Source organism: Microtus ochrogaster, chromosome 21, assembly GCF_000317375.1.
Source record: "Microtus ochrogaster isolate Prairie Vole_2 chromosome 21, MicOch1.0, whole genome shotgun sequence".
NCBI lineage: Eukaryota > Metazoa > Chordata > Mammalia > Rodentia > Cricetidae > Microtus > Microtus ochrogaster.
In genome coordinates this window covers 30,301,282-30,320,558 of record NC_022022.1, presented here as the reverse complement: position 1 = coordinate 30,320,558, position 19,277 = coordinate 30,301,282, and the positions used below count along the sequence as shown (strand labels likewise).

Sequence of the window (19,277 nt, the reverse complement as noted above, 5' to 3'; positions counted from 1 at the left end):
GACACACAGAGAGACAAAAAGAGAGAGAGAGAGAGAGAGAGAGAGAGAGAGAGAGAGAGAGAGCGAGAGAGAGAATCATTCACGTGCAATTTTACCACATCTTGCCCACCCCATTATTCAAACAGGAAAACTGAGGTTCAAAGTGTCGCACTGGAGCAACAGAAACTAACAACAACGCGTCGCAGTGCCTCAAACACAGCCTCACACGCCTAGCACAGCTGGAAGGGCGGATCACAGTCACATGCCGTCAAAAAGCTGTATGGGTACCATCTGGATGCGTTGATCCCCTACAGCTGTTTAAAGCCAGGACTTTTTTTCCAGCTCCCAGCAGATCCGTGCACCTGACCCACCTCTATGTAACGTGTCTGTGAGACTAGGACCGTGATGGGCCACAGATTACAGCAGAGAAGAAAACAGTGACAATCTAAAATGACTCTCTAACAGGAAAGAAGCCGTGCAGATCCCAAGTTCATGTGACCTCAATATCACTCATACTAAGAGGACGGAAACCATGCCTGGCACACAGCAGCTCCTGGAACCAGCGACAAATGAAACAGACGAGGAAATGAATGGATAAACTCGTGCCCGGTTTTGCAACCAAATGTAAAAGTGCATTGAGATCCCAACAGTAGCCCAAGTGGAATGAGCACAGAAAGGAAAGGATTCCTAGGGGACAAGCTTAGACCCCAACAATTTACATACATAAATTTAAAGTGTCGCTTTGAATGTAACTGGCGGGAGGTAGGTCTTTCTAACGCAGAAAACAAGGAAACATTTCACTAATTTATCACTTTAAAGGTCATAGAGCAGGTGGTTTATAGGCATGACACTCACAATAGGAACATTCAAAGCCAGAGTCGCTGAGGCAATAAATTACCGCCAGGTTTGTTTGGCGTGCTATGGAACGGCCTAACTCAGTTACCAGAAGCGCGTCAGTGTTTCTCCCCTTCACTCCAGCTGTCCGCTCTCTTCCAGCCTTTTCAAAGTGTGCCGAGGCTTAAGTGCCTCTTCGAAGTTGATGCCATCTTCTGGGGCTTGGGTTTTAGACGCGTTCTTGACACCGTAAAGGAGAAGATTGGAGCAAAGAACACCCCAAGTGCGGAAAATAACCTCTAGGTGTAGGAGGACACTGGTCTAGGGACGCCAACTGTTTCTCTGATCTTAATGTTTTCATTTTCATCTCTTTTTCTTATGCTTCTTACTCAAGCCTGAATGGTGCACATGTATTCTGAACATCACGCAAACACACCACTCACATTCATGCATACGGACACACTCAAGTGTGTGCTCACGTCCACACACATACATACAAATAACATACAGACACACTGATACTTGTAAATATACATACATACATACATACACACACATGAGCATGCACATACATGTGCGCACATGCGTGTGAGCGAGCGCACACACACACACATACACACACACACACACACACACACATTCTTAGAACTCTTCCTGAAGAGTAGATGAAAAGTTCTCCTCCTAAACATATTATTTTTAAAAGACCAAAAAACATGCCTTGCTTAATTATACCCTGTTAGAAAAAAAAAAAAATCCTGATGAGGCCGTGTGTAGAAATAGCATCGCTACTACAAAGCACACAAAGGCTAATTTAGAGACGAAGTTTCCCAAATGTTGATGGTATTTCTACATAGGTGCTGAGGTTATAAGTGATTTTTTTTTTCTTTCTGCCTGTTTAGATATCACAATTTTAAACACTGTACTTGTGTTTCTATTTGTTCAGGAAAATAAAAGTAGGCCATTAATTTTCCCTGTCATTTTAATCTCTTTGTCTAGGTTCTTACACACATGGAGGGCGAGCTGGGAGTTTGTAGAAGGAGTTCCCCAAACAGAAGTTGATTTTACAAAAAGAAACATGGGAAATAAAAAAAATAATTTCAAAAGCTAAACCTGCTTTTTCAAAGAGTTTGGCGAAGTTTCCGGACTTTACCATGTATGTATGTATGTATGCATGTATGTATGCATGCACACATAACTGGCATGATTCCCACTCGGTATCCACTGATATCTACCCCAGTCTGTTTCCATCACTCAAGACCTTCTCGCCATGAAGACCCTGACCTAGTATGGAGACAGAGATGCTTGCTCTGGGTTCCTGCTCTCAACCCTGACTTGTCCCAAAGGCAGGAGTACTTTTGCTTTGTGTCCGTGAGGTAGCCCCCTGGGCTTTTGCTGTGGTCTAAGTTCAAAGGGCTGGTTGTTCTGCCTCGCTCAAAGACCTCCTCCTCAACCTCTCTGTAAGTGAAGTATGTTCTATAAACCCTCTGCATACAAGGACTGTATTTATCCATCACAGACATACTGGTTCTCAAAGCCTAGTCCTGGGTACCTAGGGTTGCTAGAGAACGCGCATGCTCAGACTGATTCTCATCATGTTACTGACTCTCTCTTTCCCCGCTCTCACTGTCTTCCACGTGAACAGGGCATGGCCCACGTCACAGCAGATTAAAGCCTGCAGCTGACGTGACAGTCCCGGGAATCTGTTAAAGCAGCACTGTGGAGCATAAAGCAGTTGAGGAGTTCCTTTTCATTTAAAACACTCCCATGTGGGATGGAGGAGATACGACACCTTGGTAAAGAGCACGAGCAACCAACAGCATGAGCTGCTCTTGCAGAACCTGTGTTTGGGTCTCCGCATCCACTTCAGAAGGCTCCAGCTCCAGGGAGATGCCGAGTTCCTGACCTCCTCAGCACCAACACTCACATGCACACATCCACACACAGACCCACACACAGACGTACACATGATGGACACTAAAAATAACGAATCTTTCAAAATGGAAAGCATCAGCATGCAAAGGTTTACTATTGTTATTGTTAGTAAATTGAAAATATTTTTTTAATTTTCTCTCTTTTGACACTGGGTCTTATGTAGCTAAGAATGAACTTAAAGCAGTCCTCCAAATACCTCTTGCAGAGTGCTGAGATTATAGGCATGAACCACCCATGCCTAGTTTTATTCACTACTGGGGATCAAACCCAGGGCTTCGTGTATACTAGGCAAGTATTCTACCAAATGAGCTTCCATAGCCTTTTATATTTTTTGAATGGCAGTGTCAATAATCTTTTAAGACATAATAGTAGTGTCTATAATCTATTAAGAGACATATCACAAAAGCTAAGACTTTTTATGTCCCCTATACAAGAGTGTGGGGCAGTTTGGGAGCTAAAATATTTGAGAACCTAGTATGTAAGATTAAGGATCATTGGCGTGGGAGATGTTTTTGTTTGGGTTACTATTGCTATGATGAAAGACCATGACAGCAATTTGGGGAAGAAAGGGTTTATTTAGCATGGTCCATCACCGAAAGAAGTTAGGACAGGAATTCAAACAGGCTGGGAACCAGGAGCTGATACAGAAGCCATGGAGACTGCTACTTTTTGGCTTGCTCCAAATGACTTGCCCAGTCCACTTTCTTATAGAATCCAGGACCACCAACCCAGGGACGGCACCGTGTGCAGTGGGTTGGGCCCTCCTCTATCAGTCACTAAGTAAGAGAATGTTCTACAAGCTTGCCTACAGCCCAGTATTATAGAGGTGTCTTCTCAACTGGGCTCCCTCCTTTCAGATGTCTCAAGTTGACATAAAATTAGCCAACACAACTGAACCCTTGTCAACTTAACACACAACGCTTTTTAAAATATAACTTTTCCTTGGGGGGGGGTGTCATTCCCAAGATATCAGATTAATAAATATCACAAACATAAAATATATTTCAAATGTAAAAAAAAATCTCACAGTCTTTACCAATTCAAACACTTAAAAATAGTCCTCCACAGACCTTCTTTATTGACAGTAGTCACTGATAAGAAAGGAGCCTCACACAGGAGGTAATGTGACCGCTCTAACAGCAGACTCAGGAAGGTGCAATCTCCTGGTCTTCTGCTCTGACCTAACAGGCTACTAATACTCCTTATTGCACTTTACCTTGGTTTCAACTAATATAAGATCATAGCCCAGGAAATTAACTGTGTATACAGGAAAAAAAAAGTCCTGAGTTGCTTGAACTAGCTTCAGAGAGAAAATGTCTCACCTTGTCACCGTGCTGGAGTCAAAAGCAGGATCCCCAGAAGAGATTCCTTTTAACTCAACCAGTTAGATGCTAATGCAAATCAAGCCCACAGGTCAGTATAGCTAGCTACCAAGGCTATAAATGCTCAGCCACAAGGAAACTTCACAGCCACACCCCCTCTGAGACATAAGGCGTCTCCTTTCTAGATCCACTGGTTTCTTATGACTCTGTGAAAATGCATGCTTGATACTGTTGTTAACTTGTCTGTATGCCTATATAAACTGAAAGCTTTGTGGAGATCACCCCCCTTTTTTACCCTTAGCCTTAGGCTTTTATCCCTTAACCTTTTTGCTTTGCCCTTTTTCTTAAGGCTTATACTTGTACCTTATGCCCTTCTTCTCTCTTTTTTGCATCTTCCCCCAAGGAATAAAGAAACATGTAGGTAAACATGCCCGAGTCAGTCAGTTTGTTCTACCCTGTAGATCCCATTCCCAAGCCAGGCTTCGCTAGTCCTAGAAGTCCTGTTCTGAACCCTGAGAGAGTGCCGAGGCTGGTACCCAACAGCTATCACTATTCTGGTGGTTTGCTTATAGTTTCATAGATTTAATCCATTATCATCACGCAGGGAGCAGGGTAACAGGCATGGCAGGTGTGGTGCTCAAGAGCAGCTGACAGTAGTATCCTGTTCCACAGGCAGAGAGAGACAGAAACTGGCCATGGCATGCATGGGCTTTTAAAACCTCAGAGTCCACCCCTAGTGACACTTTTCTTCCAACAAGACCACACCTACTCCAACAAGGACACACTTCTTAATCCTTCTAATCTTTTCAAAGAGTGCCGCTTCCTGGTGACTAATCATTCCAATAGATGTGCCTATGAGGGCCGTTCTCATTGAAACCACCACGGTCACATAGCAGAGGACTTCTAATAGCAGAGTCCCTAATGTAATCTTGTGTAGCCCTCATCCTATTTGTCCTACAACACCACAGGACTCCTGTTAGAAACATCACTAGCACCGCCTCCTCTGACTCATTCTCCCCCAAGACATACACACATACAATAGCAAAAACAAACTCTCGAAACTATGTATTTTCTTGAGTACTAGGACACTTAAAACCTCGACTATCTATCTCCGATAAACCCTTCCCTTTTTGGAGGAATACCTCTTCCAACATCCACAAACTCTATACTCTAATCAAGCTCTAATAAATCCTGTATTTTTACCGTCAGTGTGACTTTATAAACCCATGACCCATAATTCTGATACTCTTCTCTCAAACTATCTAACTGCTTCCTGTTCTGCAAAGCCCCCTGTGAAACCCACCTTCAGGACTTGACATTGTCAGGTTGATTCCTCCCTCTCTAGAACCCCACACTCATATTATTTATTTGTTTAGCACTTACTATAACTTCCTTATAATATTATCTATTTACAAAAATGCATACATTTTAAGCAGACCATGGACATCTAGGGAGGATGGACTTCCTGCATATTATATTTCTTTGACTCCTATCAAGGTTTTTGATATAAAGGAAGCACATGAGGGGAGATTTAAAACTAGGACATATATCTGAAACGAATTCTGAGAAATGTGGGAACATTTTTAAAGGCATACGTTTTACATTTATTCTATGTAAATTTCCCAGAATTATCTTAGCATTGACATCAGGGTTTCCAAATCTTTCTAAAAGATGTACCTATGAAATAAGGAAAAATATCTATATCTACACAAGAAAAAAGAATCTTAGAAACTTCAGAAATTAAATATAATAGTTTCTCATTATTTCTTTCTACTCGGATAACATATTGTTGAAATTTTAATATATGTTGCTTTCATGTTGCTCTCAAAATTCATTTCCAAGGAAAACAAAGAATTACTGATTTATTTCAATCGAATAAGCCATTTAGCTGGACTGAACTAATTTAGAAAGTTGTGCTGAAACCAATTTCTTAAAGTTAATGTCAAGTTCACAATAGTGGTGTTTACTTAGAATCCTCCATCAGGATACTGAGGCAGCCAGCCTGGGTCACATGACTGCATAGCTAGACCATGCCTCAAGGGGGAAAAATGTTGTATTTCTCTTCACTCAACAAATATTACCTGAAAAGCAGCCACATAGTAGACACTATGACTGTGCTATTGGTAGGATATAGAAGGTAACTCGGTGTCTTTGTCTCTCACATCACAGATCTTGATAAGACATCAATATAGCATGGTCTGCCAAGTGTCAAGCAACCTCTCCTGAAAGCAATGAGATTGCCAAAGTTTTCCTAAAGGAAGCAATATCTGAGCTGACATTGGAAAGGGAAAGTAGAGATATGTTTAAAGAAATATGATTGTGAGAATCACCTACCAAGCAAGGAGTTTTCAAATGATTTGAACTGTACTGGGAAGTCTTTTGGAGCCAATGTATTCAGGTTTGCTCATTATTAAAGCAAAACACTGGGCCAAGATGACTAAGACAGAAAGGGGAATGAGGACATGATGGGTACAAGGACATCAATCACAGGGGACATCCTGCCCCTCACAAGAGAGCGTGCCTGGCTAAGTTGTCTGACTTTATCACCACTGCAATCCTATTACATAGCTACATTTTTTTTTCTCCATTACACAAAGAGGGACACTGGCGTTCAGATCAAATAACAGACATTTAGGTTACTGTGATAGGACTCATGCATGTTATACATGAGAAAGAGAGAAAAAATAGTGGAAGGAGGAGAGGAGAGGTAAAAAAAGGGGGGGCTGAAAGAACAGAGTAAGATCCAGGTCTTACCTAACATTGGTGGGGAGAAAACAGGATTCTCGAGTGTCTGCCGGTGAGATGGAGTTGGTGAGTTCAATTTGGGGCAAGTGCAGACATGCTGAGTCTGGGAATGGGGCAGGGTTGCCCTTTATGACCACGGCTGAATCCCAAGGGAAAAATCTACACCAAGGCAACCCAGGTAGAAAATAGGTACAAATACAGAAAGAGGTAAGTGTACAGATTAAAGGGATTGGGAGAGTGTGTAGATTCAAAAGAAGATGGGCCTGAGGAAGTCTAAGAACAGCAATATTGAAAGACGAAGGAAAAATTCATAAAACATTAAAAAGAACCTAACAGCAATTTAAGTAAGGCATGGCTGCAAACAAGGAAAGGGTGGGTTTCAAGGAGGTTATAATGGCATCATAAAAAATCCACAGAAAGGTGAGCCAGGAGCCACATCCATTGTGTTTAACACATCAAGGTCCAGGTGACCTTGTGAAGAATAATCTCAAGGAAGCTGTGGGAGTCATCCGACCATAGTGCTTTGAGAAGTGGCTGGGAAGTGAGGAAATGGAGGAGGCACTCAGGCAATTCTTGATCCGGTCATGCACACAAGGAGGCACCAAAACCAGCGAATACTCAGGGGACTCATAACAGAGCTGCCTGACCAACACAGCATCTGCTTCGGATCAACAAGGGCAAAGAACTGAGGATCAGAGCTGGCAGCCCCGTCTCCCCAGAGGACTGTGAGAACTAACGGGATGGTACAGAAGGAAGCGCCAAGCACAATGCCTGGCACACCCGCAGATATTAGCCATTGTTCCCACTAGAATAATAGGAATTCAATGCTTCCTGCCACATGTACTTCAATGCCATTCGTCCCAAGATCAAGAACTGCTTCTCATATGAATAGATATAGGTAGAGTGGCACATACTGACCGAACCCTGAGAGCACAGCTCTTGAAGAAAACCATACTCCATCATGATTCCTCACACAAACCCATGATCTGGTATCAGTGATACCATGTGACCTTTAACAGAAGGGCCTGTGTGCCATAGAATGCATGATTAATTCATGGCACATGATCTATTTCTCATCTCAAATCATACTACTGATACTGCTGTCCTCATCAGTCTGACGCCTACCCTACTGCTCTTCTTCCCCATCCTAGAAGAAGCCATGAGTTTCTTCTCTTCCCAGGGAGACTAAAATGACTATTTCTCTAATTTTTCTCCCAGCAAATTAAGGTTCAACTAAACTAAGAGGGCCCTGGGTTCTCTGGCTTACAAAATCCATATCGAGGTTTGCATAGATTTAGAAGTAGATCTAAGCTTAGAAACCACAATCTAACAGTTTCTAGAAGCACCGTATGGATCCCCAAACCACTTACATTTTAGGGATGATACAAAGGGTATAAAGAAAGAAAAAAGGTCAGAGAATTCCTAAGAACAGCCTGAGAGGTCCTCTGGGGGGAAGGCATAATTCCAGTATCTATTCAAGTACTCTTCCTGTCGCTAGATTCTACACCTAAGGCTGACATCTTCGGGAACGTACCAGTGCTCCATGAAGGGAAGAAGAGGCAGAGTGGGAGGGCTTCTCTCATAGTGAAAGTCACCAGACCGAAAGTCCCCAAGCTGGCGTGCTTCTCCATGACCTCTTTATCTCACTAATCCTGGCTGCCTTTTCATGCCATCCCTTCCTCTATAAACTGACTGACCATAAGGTGTTCAGGTCCCCAACGTTACATGCAATACAATTGTATCAGTTAATGGTATTACGAGGACAATGGCTGTGCATTCAGCACATGGTCTGAGGCAGGTCCACGCTGATCGTTTTCTAAGCATTGTCTCTTTTACTGCTCTTTGTGTGAAGCAGCTCAAGGAAAGGATTTTGGTTTTGTTGTTAGGTCAGGTCGCACACTGGATACTTGAGTGTCTGAAATACAGCAGATGTACTACGCTTGTCTCTCGCATAGTCACCCCCCCACCCCCCCCACCCCACCCCCTTCAAACCACCCTATCTATCCATTTCCACTCACAAAGGTGAACACTATGAGCAAAGAAAGGAGTAAGTCATTTGACTGGGACAAATATGTTACTAAGTGACAGAATCTAAACTTCAGCCTGAGGCTAGATGCCACACTGTTAACCATTGTTACATTGTCTAAACTAATCAGAGATCTGAAAGACTCACCCAAGTAGTGACAAGCATGGATTAGACTGAACTAGGCTCATAGAACTAAAACCGCCTCAGGGGCTTTGTCTAAACTCATTTATTTTAGAGGCGATGTTTTTCTTTTTCCTCTAACTCTTCAGCTAGACATGTATATATTTCTTTAAAAAGTAGGCAAACTTCTGAAGCAAAGATGTTAAATATTTGGATTATAAGGATGTAATGGTACTTTTCTTCTTAGCACCATTGATTCACTGACTTATGCTTTCGTCTCCCTTAAACTTCAGCCCAAAAGAAACAACAGAGAATCTTTGGAAGGAGACAGAAACCAAAATTCAACAGAACTCCATTCTGAAGACTTAGAAGCTCTCAGATTCCATCATCACAAACGTAATCTGACGATCGTTTCATTTCTTTAGAAATCTCGGGATTCAGAAAACACACTTGGCTACAGAAACAGACAACAGGGAAGCAGTCCGAGAAGAAGGTGACTGGTGTCCATTACAAACAAGAGTCTACCATTAGGTGAGCTGAAGACTCTACCATTAGGTCTCTGAAAATGGTGTCGTTTCTAAGATTGTCTAGGGCTTCCAAACTTTTTTTTTTTAATAAGTAAATTACGTAAAGGTTAACTTTTCACTCTTGTTCATCCCTTCAAGAACACTGCCCTGCGTGCGGTTAACTCACAAATTCCAGCAACCAGTCACAGAGTTGCCTTCCCTGGGGTCAGTTTTCTTTCCTGTAGGGAGCAGTCAGCCATCCTTCTCAGCTGCAGGCCTCATTTTACATTCCTATTTATGTTCCCATTATCCTGTTCTTAGCAGGTCCCTCCGGTTACCACCGGAAGTGATAAATGATGCAGGATTCCAAAGTGCGTTAAATTTAAAGAAAGCACACTAAAACTAGGGTCATGGTTGCAAAGCAGTGGGTTTCACAGTGGGAGAATTCAGCCCCTGCCTGTCACTGTCCCTTACGGTGGGAAGAACCAGGAAGCAAGAATAAGTCATGAAGCATGGAGAGAGTCTAGAGGCTACAAACCTTTCGCCCGCCTGCTCTACGTGTACCAGCCCAGGAGAGAGCACAGCCGTCAAGGAGAACTTCCTTCTCCCCGTCCTGATAGCTACCTCGTGCCAATGCCTTGTTATATGACAGCAAGTGATTCTGGAGAATGCTCTGATCACCTGCATTCCCTCCTTGCTGCAACTCGGTCCCCAAAGCCCATGCACAAACGCTTCCCCAAGCAGAATGCAGTCAAGGTCTGTCTAAAGGAAGAATTCCACTCATATTTGCCAGAAGGGTTTCCATTCCAAAGTGCGCTGTAAGCACTGGACTGGAAGCCATCCCAATAACACAGGTATTTCTCTCACATTCGAGTGTGTAGTTATGGAAGAAGGATCAGCTGCTGCTCAAAGTGTTGTCTCTGAGGATGGGGAAAAATCAATCTAAGCATTAGAATTCATGAAAATTTCTTTCCATGAAAGGGAATGTGTTACTCTCTGGGAAATCCAACATGTAACTAAAAGGTTGTGTAGATAAAACTGGCAAAAGCAGATGTTCCATGAGTATGTATTTTTTAAACCGAAGCAGAATCGCAGAGGTGACAGGGTTGTGACTTTTCCAAAGCTATTCCTAACTCTCCTACATCGTGTGTCCATGCTGTCTGGTAGAGTGGGGACCAAGTGTGTACGACCTTGTGATATGACTTGCAGGCTTGCTCTGGTGATATTTAAACACCATGGCTTTTCTAGCTTTATTTGTTTAGTGTGTGTGCACACAAGTTTTGGCTGTCTATTATCAACCCAAAATTCCCATCTGTAATGAGCAAACGTGAAGGATAGCAGAGACATCTTCCTTTTCGATAGCCCCTGTGCACGTCTGGGTTAAGCAGCGGTTTTCCTTTTCTTTACACTCATTGCCTGCACACGCAAGCCAAGGCACTCCTGTGGAAGCCAGAGGCCAGTTTACAGATGGCAGTTCTGGCCTTCCACGTGGTGGGTCCAGAGGAACAGACTCCGGCCATTAGCCTTGGCAGCAAGTGCCATTACCTGCTGAGCCACCTCCTGCCCAGAACTGCACTTTGTCTCACACCCCGACTTTTCACACCTTCCCATCTTATTTACTTATTGCATAAAAAGACCTCTGAGGTGTTGAGGAGGCAGCTATGGAGGACATCAGGACCTAAGTTCAATTCCAGAATTAATGTTTAAAAAAGAAAAATATAGCAGGCACGATGGCATACTTAAAAATCACAGAGCTGAGGGGCAAAGACAGACAAATTCATCACGCTTTCTGGCTAGCCAGCCTAGCCTCCCTGCCAGGTTCCAGACAAGTGAGAAGAAAACCTTTCTCAAAAACACAACAGGAATCCAGACGGTACTGGTACACACCTTTAATACCAGCAGAAGCAGGCTGATCTCTGGGAGTTTGGGATCAGCCTAGTCTACAGAGCTAGTTACAGGACAGTTAAATCAGAGAAATCTTGTCCAAGAAAAAAAAAAAAAAGATGAGGGAGGAAAACCCTAAGGAATGACAGCTGAGGCTGTCCACTGGCCTCTATGTGTGTGGGCAAGCATTTACACATATGCAAGCGCACACACAGGCATGCACATGTTCTCTCTCTCCCTCTCTTTCTCTCTCTCTTCCTCCCTCTCTCCCTTCGTCCTTCCCTTCCTCCCTCCCTCCATTCCTCCCTCCCCCCCTCTGAAGACAAGGACCTGCTTACTCAATCCCTTGTAGCCCTATGACTGTTCCCTTCATCTGACTAAGCAGTGGGCCACATAAGCAACTGATGGTTAGTAACTTCTGGCCATAGTTCAAAATATGAGGTAATGGCTTATCTACCTAGATAAAATGTTTTCTTAGACTATAACAAAAACGTAAGCACTACCGCAAAAGCTTTTGAGGTTATCAGGGATTCCAGCACTTATGACATTAATTCAGGTACCTAATCTCTGTGCCATAGTCTCCTGATAGAGAAGACACACAATGGTGCCTTTTATCATAAGAGTGTTTTGACAACAAAAATGTGGTATTACAAGTAAATAATTAAAAGGGTTGTATAGAATAATGAGATATTAGAAACCCCTACACTTTATACAACAGGGACCACATGACTCGTGGGGGAGTAGGTAAAGACACGCACTTGGGAGTGAGATAGGGAAAGAATGAGAAGCATTCTCCTTAAGTGGATCTCACCCACACCTGGTGCCAAGGCAAAGGCAGCTCTTGACATCACAGCCAAATGAATGAATCATGCAGATCCCTCGTTTTACCAAAGCCTGCAAACACAACACGCTGTGCACTGCCAACGATGGGAGGGCTGGGGTGAAGAGGCATCAGGAAGCCATCATCTAGGAGGATTAAAAAGGACCCAAGCATCACCTCTCTACATCCCACCCCCAGGGTCTCAGGAGAAGCAGCAGGCTGGAAGGCATTGCTGCCAGATTTATTCCTATCATACCTCGACACAAAAAGGCCAAAGGAAAAAAAGAACGTGTCCACCCATCATCAATGCTTCCTAGAGTGCCTTCCATCACTATGTCTATCATTGCCTTTACCCCAGGAAAAAAAAATATGTAACAGATGACAATAAGAATACATACAATAATGTATATTGTGTATGCAGTGACCAGCATTCACACATACACACATCTTTCTTGCTATGTACTGCTACCCTGATCATCCATTACATGAGGAAGGAATTATCTTTCTACTGACAGAGACCTACATACTGCAAAGATGTGTCACTCATGTTAGTTTAATAAAACACTGATTGGCCAGTAGCCAGGCAGTAGATACAGTCAGGGTGACCAGACTAGGAGAATTCTGGGAAGAGGAAAGGCAGAAGCAGGCACCATCCAGACACAGAGGAAGCAAGATGAGAATGCCTTTCCAATAAAAGGTACGAAGCCACGTGGCTAACAGATAAAATTTATGGGTTAAATTAAGTTGTAAAAGCTAGTTAGTAATAAACCTGAGCAATAGGCCAGCCAGTTTATAATTAATATAAGCCTCTGTGTGTTTATTTGAGACTGAATGGCTGTAAGACCCAAGTGGGACAGAAACCTCCATCTACATTCTAGCTTCATAAGACCAGAAAGAATAGAGGGAAAAAGACATCATAACTAAATGACCATTCCAGGCCAAAGATTGCAGCAGCAGAACAGGGACATAGTTTGGTGATAGCATGCTTATCAAATAAATAAATACAGTTGAAGAATATGTGTTCTTGGGGTGCCTTCTGCATAAGCCTGGGAGGAAAGCCTTTAAAAGCGCCTTCTGCTACCTCCAGGTTGAAATGGTCAGGATATTTTGTAAAATCCACTGCAGCTGCCTCCTCCGTTCCCGTCTTCACCCATCCCATGCATTCCATGCTCTCACGCTAACTTTTAGAAACGCAAGTCCGGGAGGCAGGAACCTCAAGAGTTTGAGGCCCTAGAAAAATGACTCCAAAATTTTAAACAAAATGTCTACTGCATACAGGGTATGAACCAGGTTACTATGTAAGCCCCTAAAGGGAGGAGGGGGTCACTCCCACCCACCTGTTTCAAGTCTCACTGGAGAGAAGTGTCGGGGTGAGACAGTCACGCAAACAGAAAAGCGCGGCGACACAAATGAAATTACACACGTATTGCATTGCACTATGATTGTGAGGGCTTAGCAGACAGATCCCTGCTAGGCAGGCAGACAGAAAGGGGGGGGGGCAGTCACAAATAGATAATTTAAAATGACAAAAGTATAGCTCCTTCCCAATACTCTTAGACCTGGGACAAAGGCCTGGTTGTTTAGTGTTCCCTGCCTGTGGATCAGTATGACAAGTTCAAGACCTGGACCAGGACAAGTTTACCCCAGGTTGTTGGCTTATTCCATTCCCTGTCTTTGTTCAGAGTGACCAAACCCTAAATTAGGGAAAATCCCTCAAAGATTTTACACTACCCCCCACTCAAATACTTTAAACAGCTCCCTCAAAGAGAGGCCAGATTTGGGGCTCCCAAGCCTCCTCCCCCACTTCCCATCTCACCCCCAGCCCCACCCCACTTGGCAGAGTGTCTTTCTCTTTCTATGCCTTACTGTAGTGTGTGTGTGTTTCCTCACCCCTAATAAAAGTCTTTCTTTACTGGTTGATTCTGTCTGCTATGTCTGAGGTTTCCCATGCCACCACCTGTCGCACGCAAGGTTTTTTTTCTGACTTTTAATTCTTTAACTGTCAGAGAAAATGATCCCAATCATGCCCCCCAAGATGGTAGCAATTGCATCAACTGATGTAGAGCCACCAATTCCTCCTAAACTCTTGGCCAGACCGAGAAAGCTCCTGGGAATGCAATATCTAAACAGACAGAGCAACGCACGTGAGCGTCTATGGTACCAAAAGGTAGCTTGGAAGATACAGAACACAGCACAAAAAGGCTTTTCAGCCATCTTAAAGCATTTGAAGTTTGATGTGGATGATGACTACCTAAGCAGTAGAACATGAGCCTAGCTCCTCAGAATTCCTGGGTTCCATTACCAGCACTTCAAAATAATAATAGTAATAATGATTTAAAAACAACAATATAATAATACTAATGATGTATTCATAGTTTATTTCACAGGGATGAGATGGCTTCGAGGAGTGATATAATAAGCTCTGGATTTAAAATAAGCACTGGTATTTATAGACATTAATAGAGGTACTTGTTGAACATATATAGGTAACTGATAGTACCATAATAAAAATCTTGTGAGAATTCAGAAAATAGAGAAATTGAGGATTACATGATTTTAGAGCAAGATTAACTAGGTTTTTTCTAAGATGTTTATTTTGATTGGCGAACTCATGGGAAAGCAGGTCCTTCTAGGGAAGACATTGAGAGAAAGCACACAGAAATTCAGAGAAGCATGAATAGTCCTGCGGGTGTCATGGCAATGAAGCTTGGCACAAGGGAGCAGGGCCTCAAATGCTAGGCTCAGGATCTGGACTTCATTAGTGAAAAAGAGTTTATAGACTGTTACTCAAAGAAAGATTGCCACCTTGCTTTAGGAAGATGGTTTATAAATTCAAATAGTCTAAAAATAGGCACCCTATCGAAGAAAAGGCAACTTGATGATAATAGGAACGGGACGGAGAAACCTCTGATGCAGGGGATGGCTGCAAAAAAAGAGTTTATAGACTGTTACTCAAAGAAAGATTGCCACCTTGCTTTAGGAAGATGGTTTATAAATTCAAATAGTCTAAAAATAGGCACCCTATCGAAGAAAAGGCAACTTGATGATAATAGGAACAGGACGGAGAAACCTCTGATGCAGGGGATGGCTGCACGGCACTCAGGAAGAGCTGCAGAAGTGAAGCCCGGGTGCAGAGGGACAGAATGCAGCAAAGGCCATAATGCCACCTACCATCCATTCCAGAACCCCGGGAATGTTTGCAAGTGTTCCTAGAGATCAGCATACTAATCTAGAAAACAAGGGTTTCCCTTTTGGAGCTGTTGAACCAGTGTCCCCGTGACAGAGCGTGGAGATAAACTTCCTGAAGACAGGAAATAAAGGGAAAGTAAAGGAGGGGAATGGGAAAGCAACACGGGACACACGGAAGGCAGATCATCATTCCTAGATACTCTGAACTCTGGGCCTTTCTCGTGAATGGCAAGCGCTTCCTGGGACAAATCAGTCTCTGTGTCAGTCGAGGGGCAGTCCCAGAGCCATCTGGCTACGAAGGCCCTCTTTCTCACATAGTTTGGGTTATTCCACCTAACTTCTTATCCACAGTGGCCATTATAAATCAGAATTATAAGCGGGGTTGTTTTAGTCTCTCCACTATGTCACCTCTGTTTCTCAAAGCAGCAAGGTAATGGGGCCTATGGTTGCCCCCCATCCAAATTTATCAAACAAACCTGCTGTTGATTCAACTGCTCTCAAAGCTCTCATCCAAAAGTACAATTTTGTTGACAGGCCTTGTAGAAGATTAAGAAATTTCTGGCCCGAGGAAACCTTCTACATTCTCGGACTCTTTCAAAGTCAAATAGCTAAATGTCCCACAGTAGAATTTATATCGCTCTGCTCTGTGGTGGACTGAGAACTGAAGCGGCATTCTTTCGAGTGTGACGACATTAAAGATTCTAAATTTCATTTGATGGTTTTATGCTGGGGCACATCTGAGTGCCTTGGCGAGTCTATCTATCAATTACCAGTGAATTAATGGATTCTTCTAGATTACCATTGTCATCATTCCACCAGTGATTGCTGTTTTCACTGAGACTTCACAGAAGTGCAAATGGATGTTTGTTAAGCCTGATTAGTGTAGGAGTTTTTCTTGGCTTCTCTGTTTCCAGGCTAATTACTGGCTTCTTCCTGCCTCTTTCTGATGCTCATAATGAAAATACACATGCAACCTCGAGAAAGAGCCTAAAGTTATCAACATATAATTTACCTATTGAGACACCCTACCATCTTATAAACTAAGAATTGTATTACTAGCATATAAAACCAATTTTCCTACAGTGTTTAGGCATACCCTCTACTATCTTTGCAAGGGTAGCTTGGGGTCTTTGGCCCCTTTAAAAGTCACCTCCAGACACTGCCAGATAAGGCTATCCTTTAAGTCAGCACAGTATGTGACCTACAGATACAGTTCAAGTCCTGTCCCTAAACTTCATTCCAAGCAAATGACCACACCTACCTAGAAACTAGTCAGCTAAACTATCTTTTTTTTTTTTCTTAAAAGAAGAAAATGCATGGGTGATGTTGGTATATGCCTTTAATCCCAGCACTTGGGAAACAGAAGCAGTCAGATCTCTGTAAATTCAAGGCTACCCTGGTCTTACAGAGCGAGTTCCAGGACAGCCAGGATATTACACAGAGAAACCCTGCCATAAATAAATAAATAAATAAATAAATAAATAAATAAATAAAAATAAAAAAGGGGAGGGGGCAACAATTAAAATATGTGGGCATTTCTTTTTACATGTAATTTTTTAAACATTGAATCAAACTTAAAAATATGCAAGAACTAGAACTAGAGACTGCTTACATTTAAAAATTCTTCATAAGGGCATCACAAAACTCTTCTAAGTCAAAGAAAGACCATGTCACAGCAACAGAGAATCTGGCATCTTAAATTATATACATTTTAAATGTTGAAAGACATTACTAACAGAAGCAAAATCACAGGGCTGGGGCTATAGCTAGTAGTGGAGCACTTGGCATGCATACAAGACACACCATGTCTAACTCCAATCCCAAGAGGGAAGGAGGAGAGGAGGGGAGGAGGGGAGGGGGAGAAGATGGAGTAGGGGTGATGGAGGGAAGGAAGGAAAGAAGGGAGAAGGCAACTGAACTATAGTGCTGATGAAATGAGGGAATTTATCTAAGTAAAGTTTCCTTAATTATAATCAAACATCAGCTTCATTGGAGAATGCCATGTTTCCAAAGCAGAGTTTATAGAATGTAGAATTTCCCAAAATATCTTAGCCATAGACAAAATGGTAAAGCATCTATGAACTGCTTCATCGGCAGTTTAACATGAGTGGGCCAGCAGAAACCGGGGGATGAAGCATTGATTTAACTGCCCCCTGTCTTGGCTTACAGTACTGGGGATTAGAACTCAGAATTCTGGGCCGCCATCACCAAGCCCCGTAGCCTCAGCTCTGTGACAAGTATGATTTCTAATTACTCTCTAAAGTTCAAGTCTGCCCTCAAATTCAAGCCTGAGAAACATGTGTTTAATTATTTTGAATTAATTCTAGAATCAAATACTTTACATGACGGGACAGCGACTAGAAATTAACTCCAATCCCAGCCTGCCACCAACTGAATCACCAACCCTTCTGTGAGCTGGGTCTAAGGTGTCCTCAGTTTCCCCACCAGTACAGTGTGCCCTTCCAGCTGTTAGGCAGGGCCTTATGCAATACACACAAGAGCGCTTTTTAAGTGGGAGTGGTCACTCATCCTGAGACTGATAAGGACGCATGTGACAGGTTCCTTCTGCTGACTGGGTAAGTTAAGTCAATAGCTCTCTTTAGGCAAGATTGAAAAATATCATTCTTTTCTAAGACACATGTCTCGGGGTGGCTTCCCTCGCTCAACTACTTCATACACCTTTCTATCGACTTTTCTCTACCCCAACAAGCCTCTGGTGGCTCAGCTTATCATTCTGGCTGCCAGATCCCTAAAAGTAGTCCCTGAGTCCCAGTGAACGAACCTGTGAGAATTAAATGACACTCATCAGTCACCACCTCAAACGTTAAAAACTTGGCGAAATCCTTTCTCTGGCGCTTCTCCCTTCTAGAAAAGGCTGCCCTGCGGATGGAAATTTGTGGAAACCATGGACCACCGGGCTGCTCCTTACCTGGTTAAAGTGCAGCTGTCCTAGATCCAGAGCTCCCTGGTGGGATGCAACCCCCAGACGCTCCAGTAGGAGCCCCAACTGCTTGGCGGACAGGCTCCGGTTGGCGCCGAACACGCTCAACACGTCCTCACTGAAGGCGAGCTCCGGTCCCTCCTCCTGGTGTCCCAGGCCGGTTGCCGCCAGCAGTAACAGCCCGGCCACTGCCCGGCAGGGAGTCATCGTGGAGCGTGTGGAGCCTACAGCACCGGAGCTGTCGGATGCAGGGACCCGCGAGGGTGCCCTGGTGTCAGTGCCCTTGGAGTGGGAGGGCCACCGTCCCGCGTCACTGCCTGGCCCAGTTAGCGAGACACTCGGTGCCCGCGGTCCTCTGCAGCCCCAGACCTTCAGGGCATTGAAGAGCTAGCACAGTCAGGAGGCGATGATAGGCGGCGTGGCCCCTCCAGGCCTCGTGCGGAACCTGAGATAAAAGGAACAAAGGGGGGGACAGAGATAAAGGCCACTGGGTCAGCCTCCTGCGGGCCCCAGAGCACAGAGTGGCCAGAGTCTCGAACTCCAAGCCGGGCGCGGGGCCAGCTGCCCGGAGCTGAGTTTGCTGAAGCCTCAGGATTTGCTTACAGTGTGGTGACACTCGCTTGTCCCGGATATAAAGCCCCAAGCGCGCCACACTTCGGGGAACTAAATCCTCTCCGACTGTGCAACCCCAACTCCTCTTCCTGTCTTGAGGTTTTGTTTTCCCGCTGCAGACGTGGAAGGGTAGGGACTGTTACCCCCCCCCCCAGGGAGCTGCAGAGAAACACGCCTTCAGGACCCCCAGGTTCCGAGGTTCCCCAGTCTAAGCAGGACCCTCTCTCTACTCGCTGTGGACTTGGCAAGCTAATAGGAAGGAGACGGTAGCCTCTCACCTCTAGTGTCTATGTCGGTCTCTGAGGTTCAAAATATTTCTCTCTCTCTCTCTCTCTCTCTCTCTCTCTCTCTCTCTCTCTCTCTCTCT

At 43.9% G+C, this 19,277-nt stretch overlaps 1 protein-coding gene across 2 annotated transcripts in view; it reads right to left on the bottom strand.

Annotated features, from left to right (window-relative positions):
- Slc39a8 (solute carrier family 39 member 8) overlaps window positions 1–19,253 on the bottom strand; it is a 59,341-nt gene extending 40,088 nt beyond the window's left edge. Inside the window, exons 1-2 of one of the 2 annotated variants that reach the window (XM_005357325.2) lie at window positions 19,189–19,253; window positions 18,287–18,743 (exon numbers count right to left, since the gene is read on the bottom strand). In XM_005357325.2, coding sequence (XP_005357382.1) covers window positions 18,287–18,505 — 219 coding nt within the window. In that variant the 5' untranslated portion in view covers window positions 18,506–18,743; window positions 19,189–19,253. Of the gene's footprint in view, window positions 1–18,286; window positions 18,744–18,901; window positions 18,924–19,188 lie in introns of those variants that run through there. The other variant, XM_013349948.2, reaches the window with a different exon arrangement.
- Window positions 19,254–19,277: the final 24 nt, after the last annotated feature.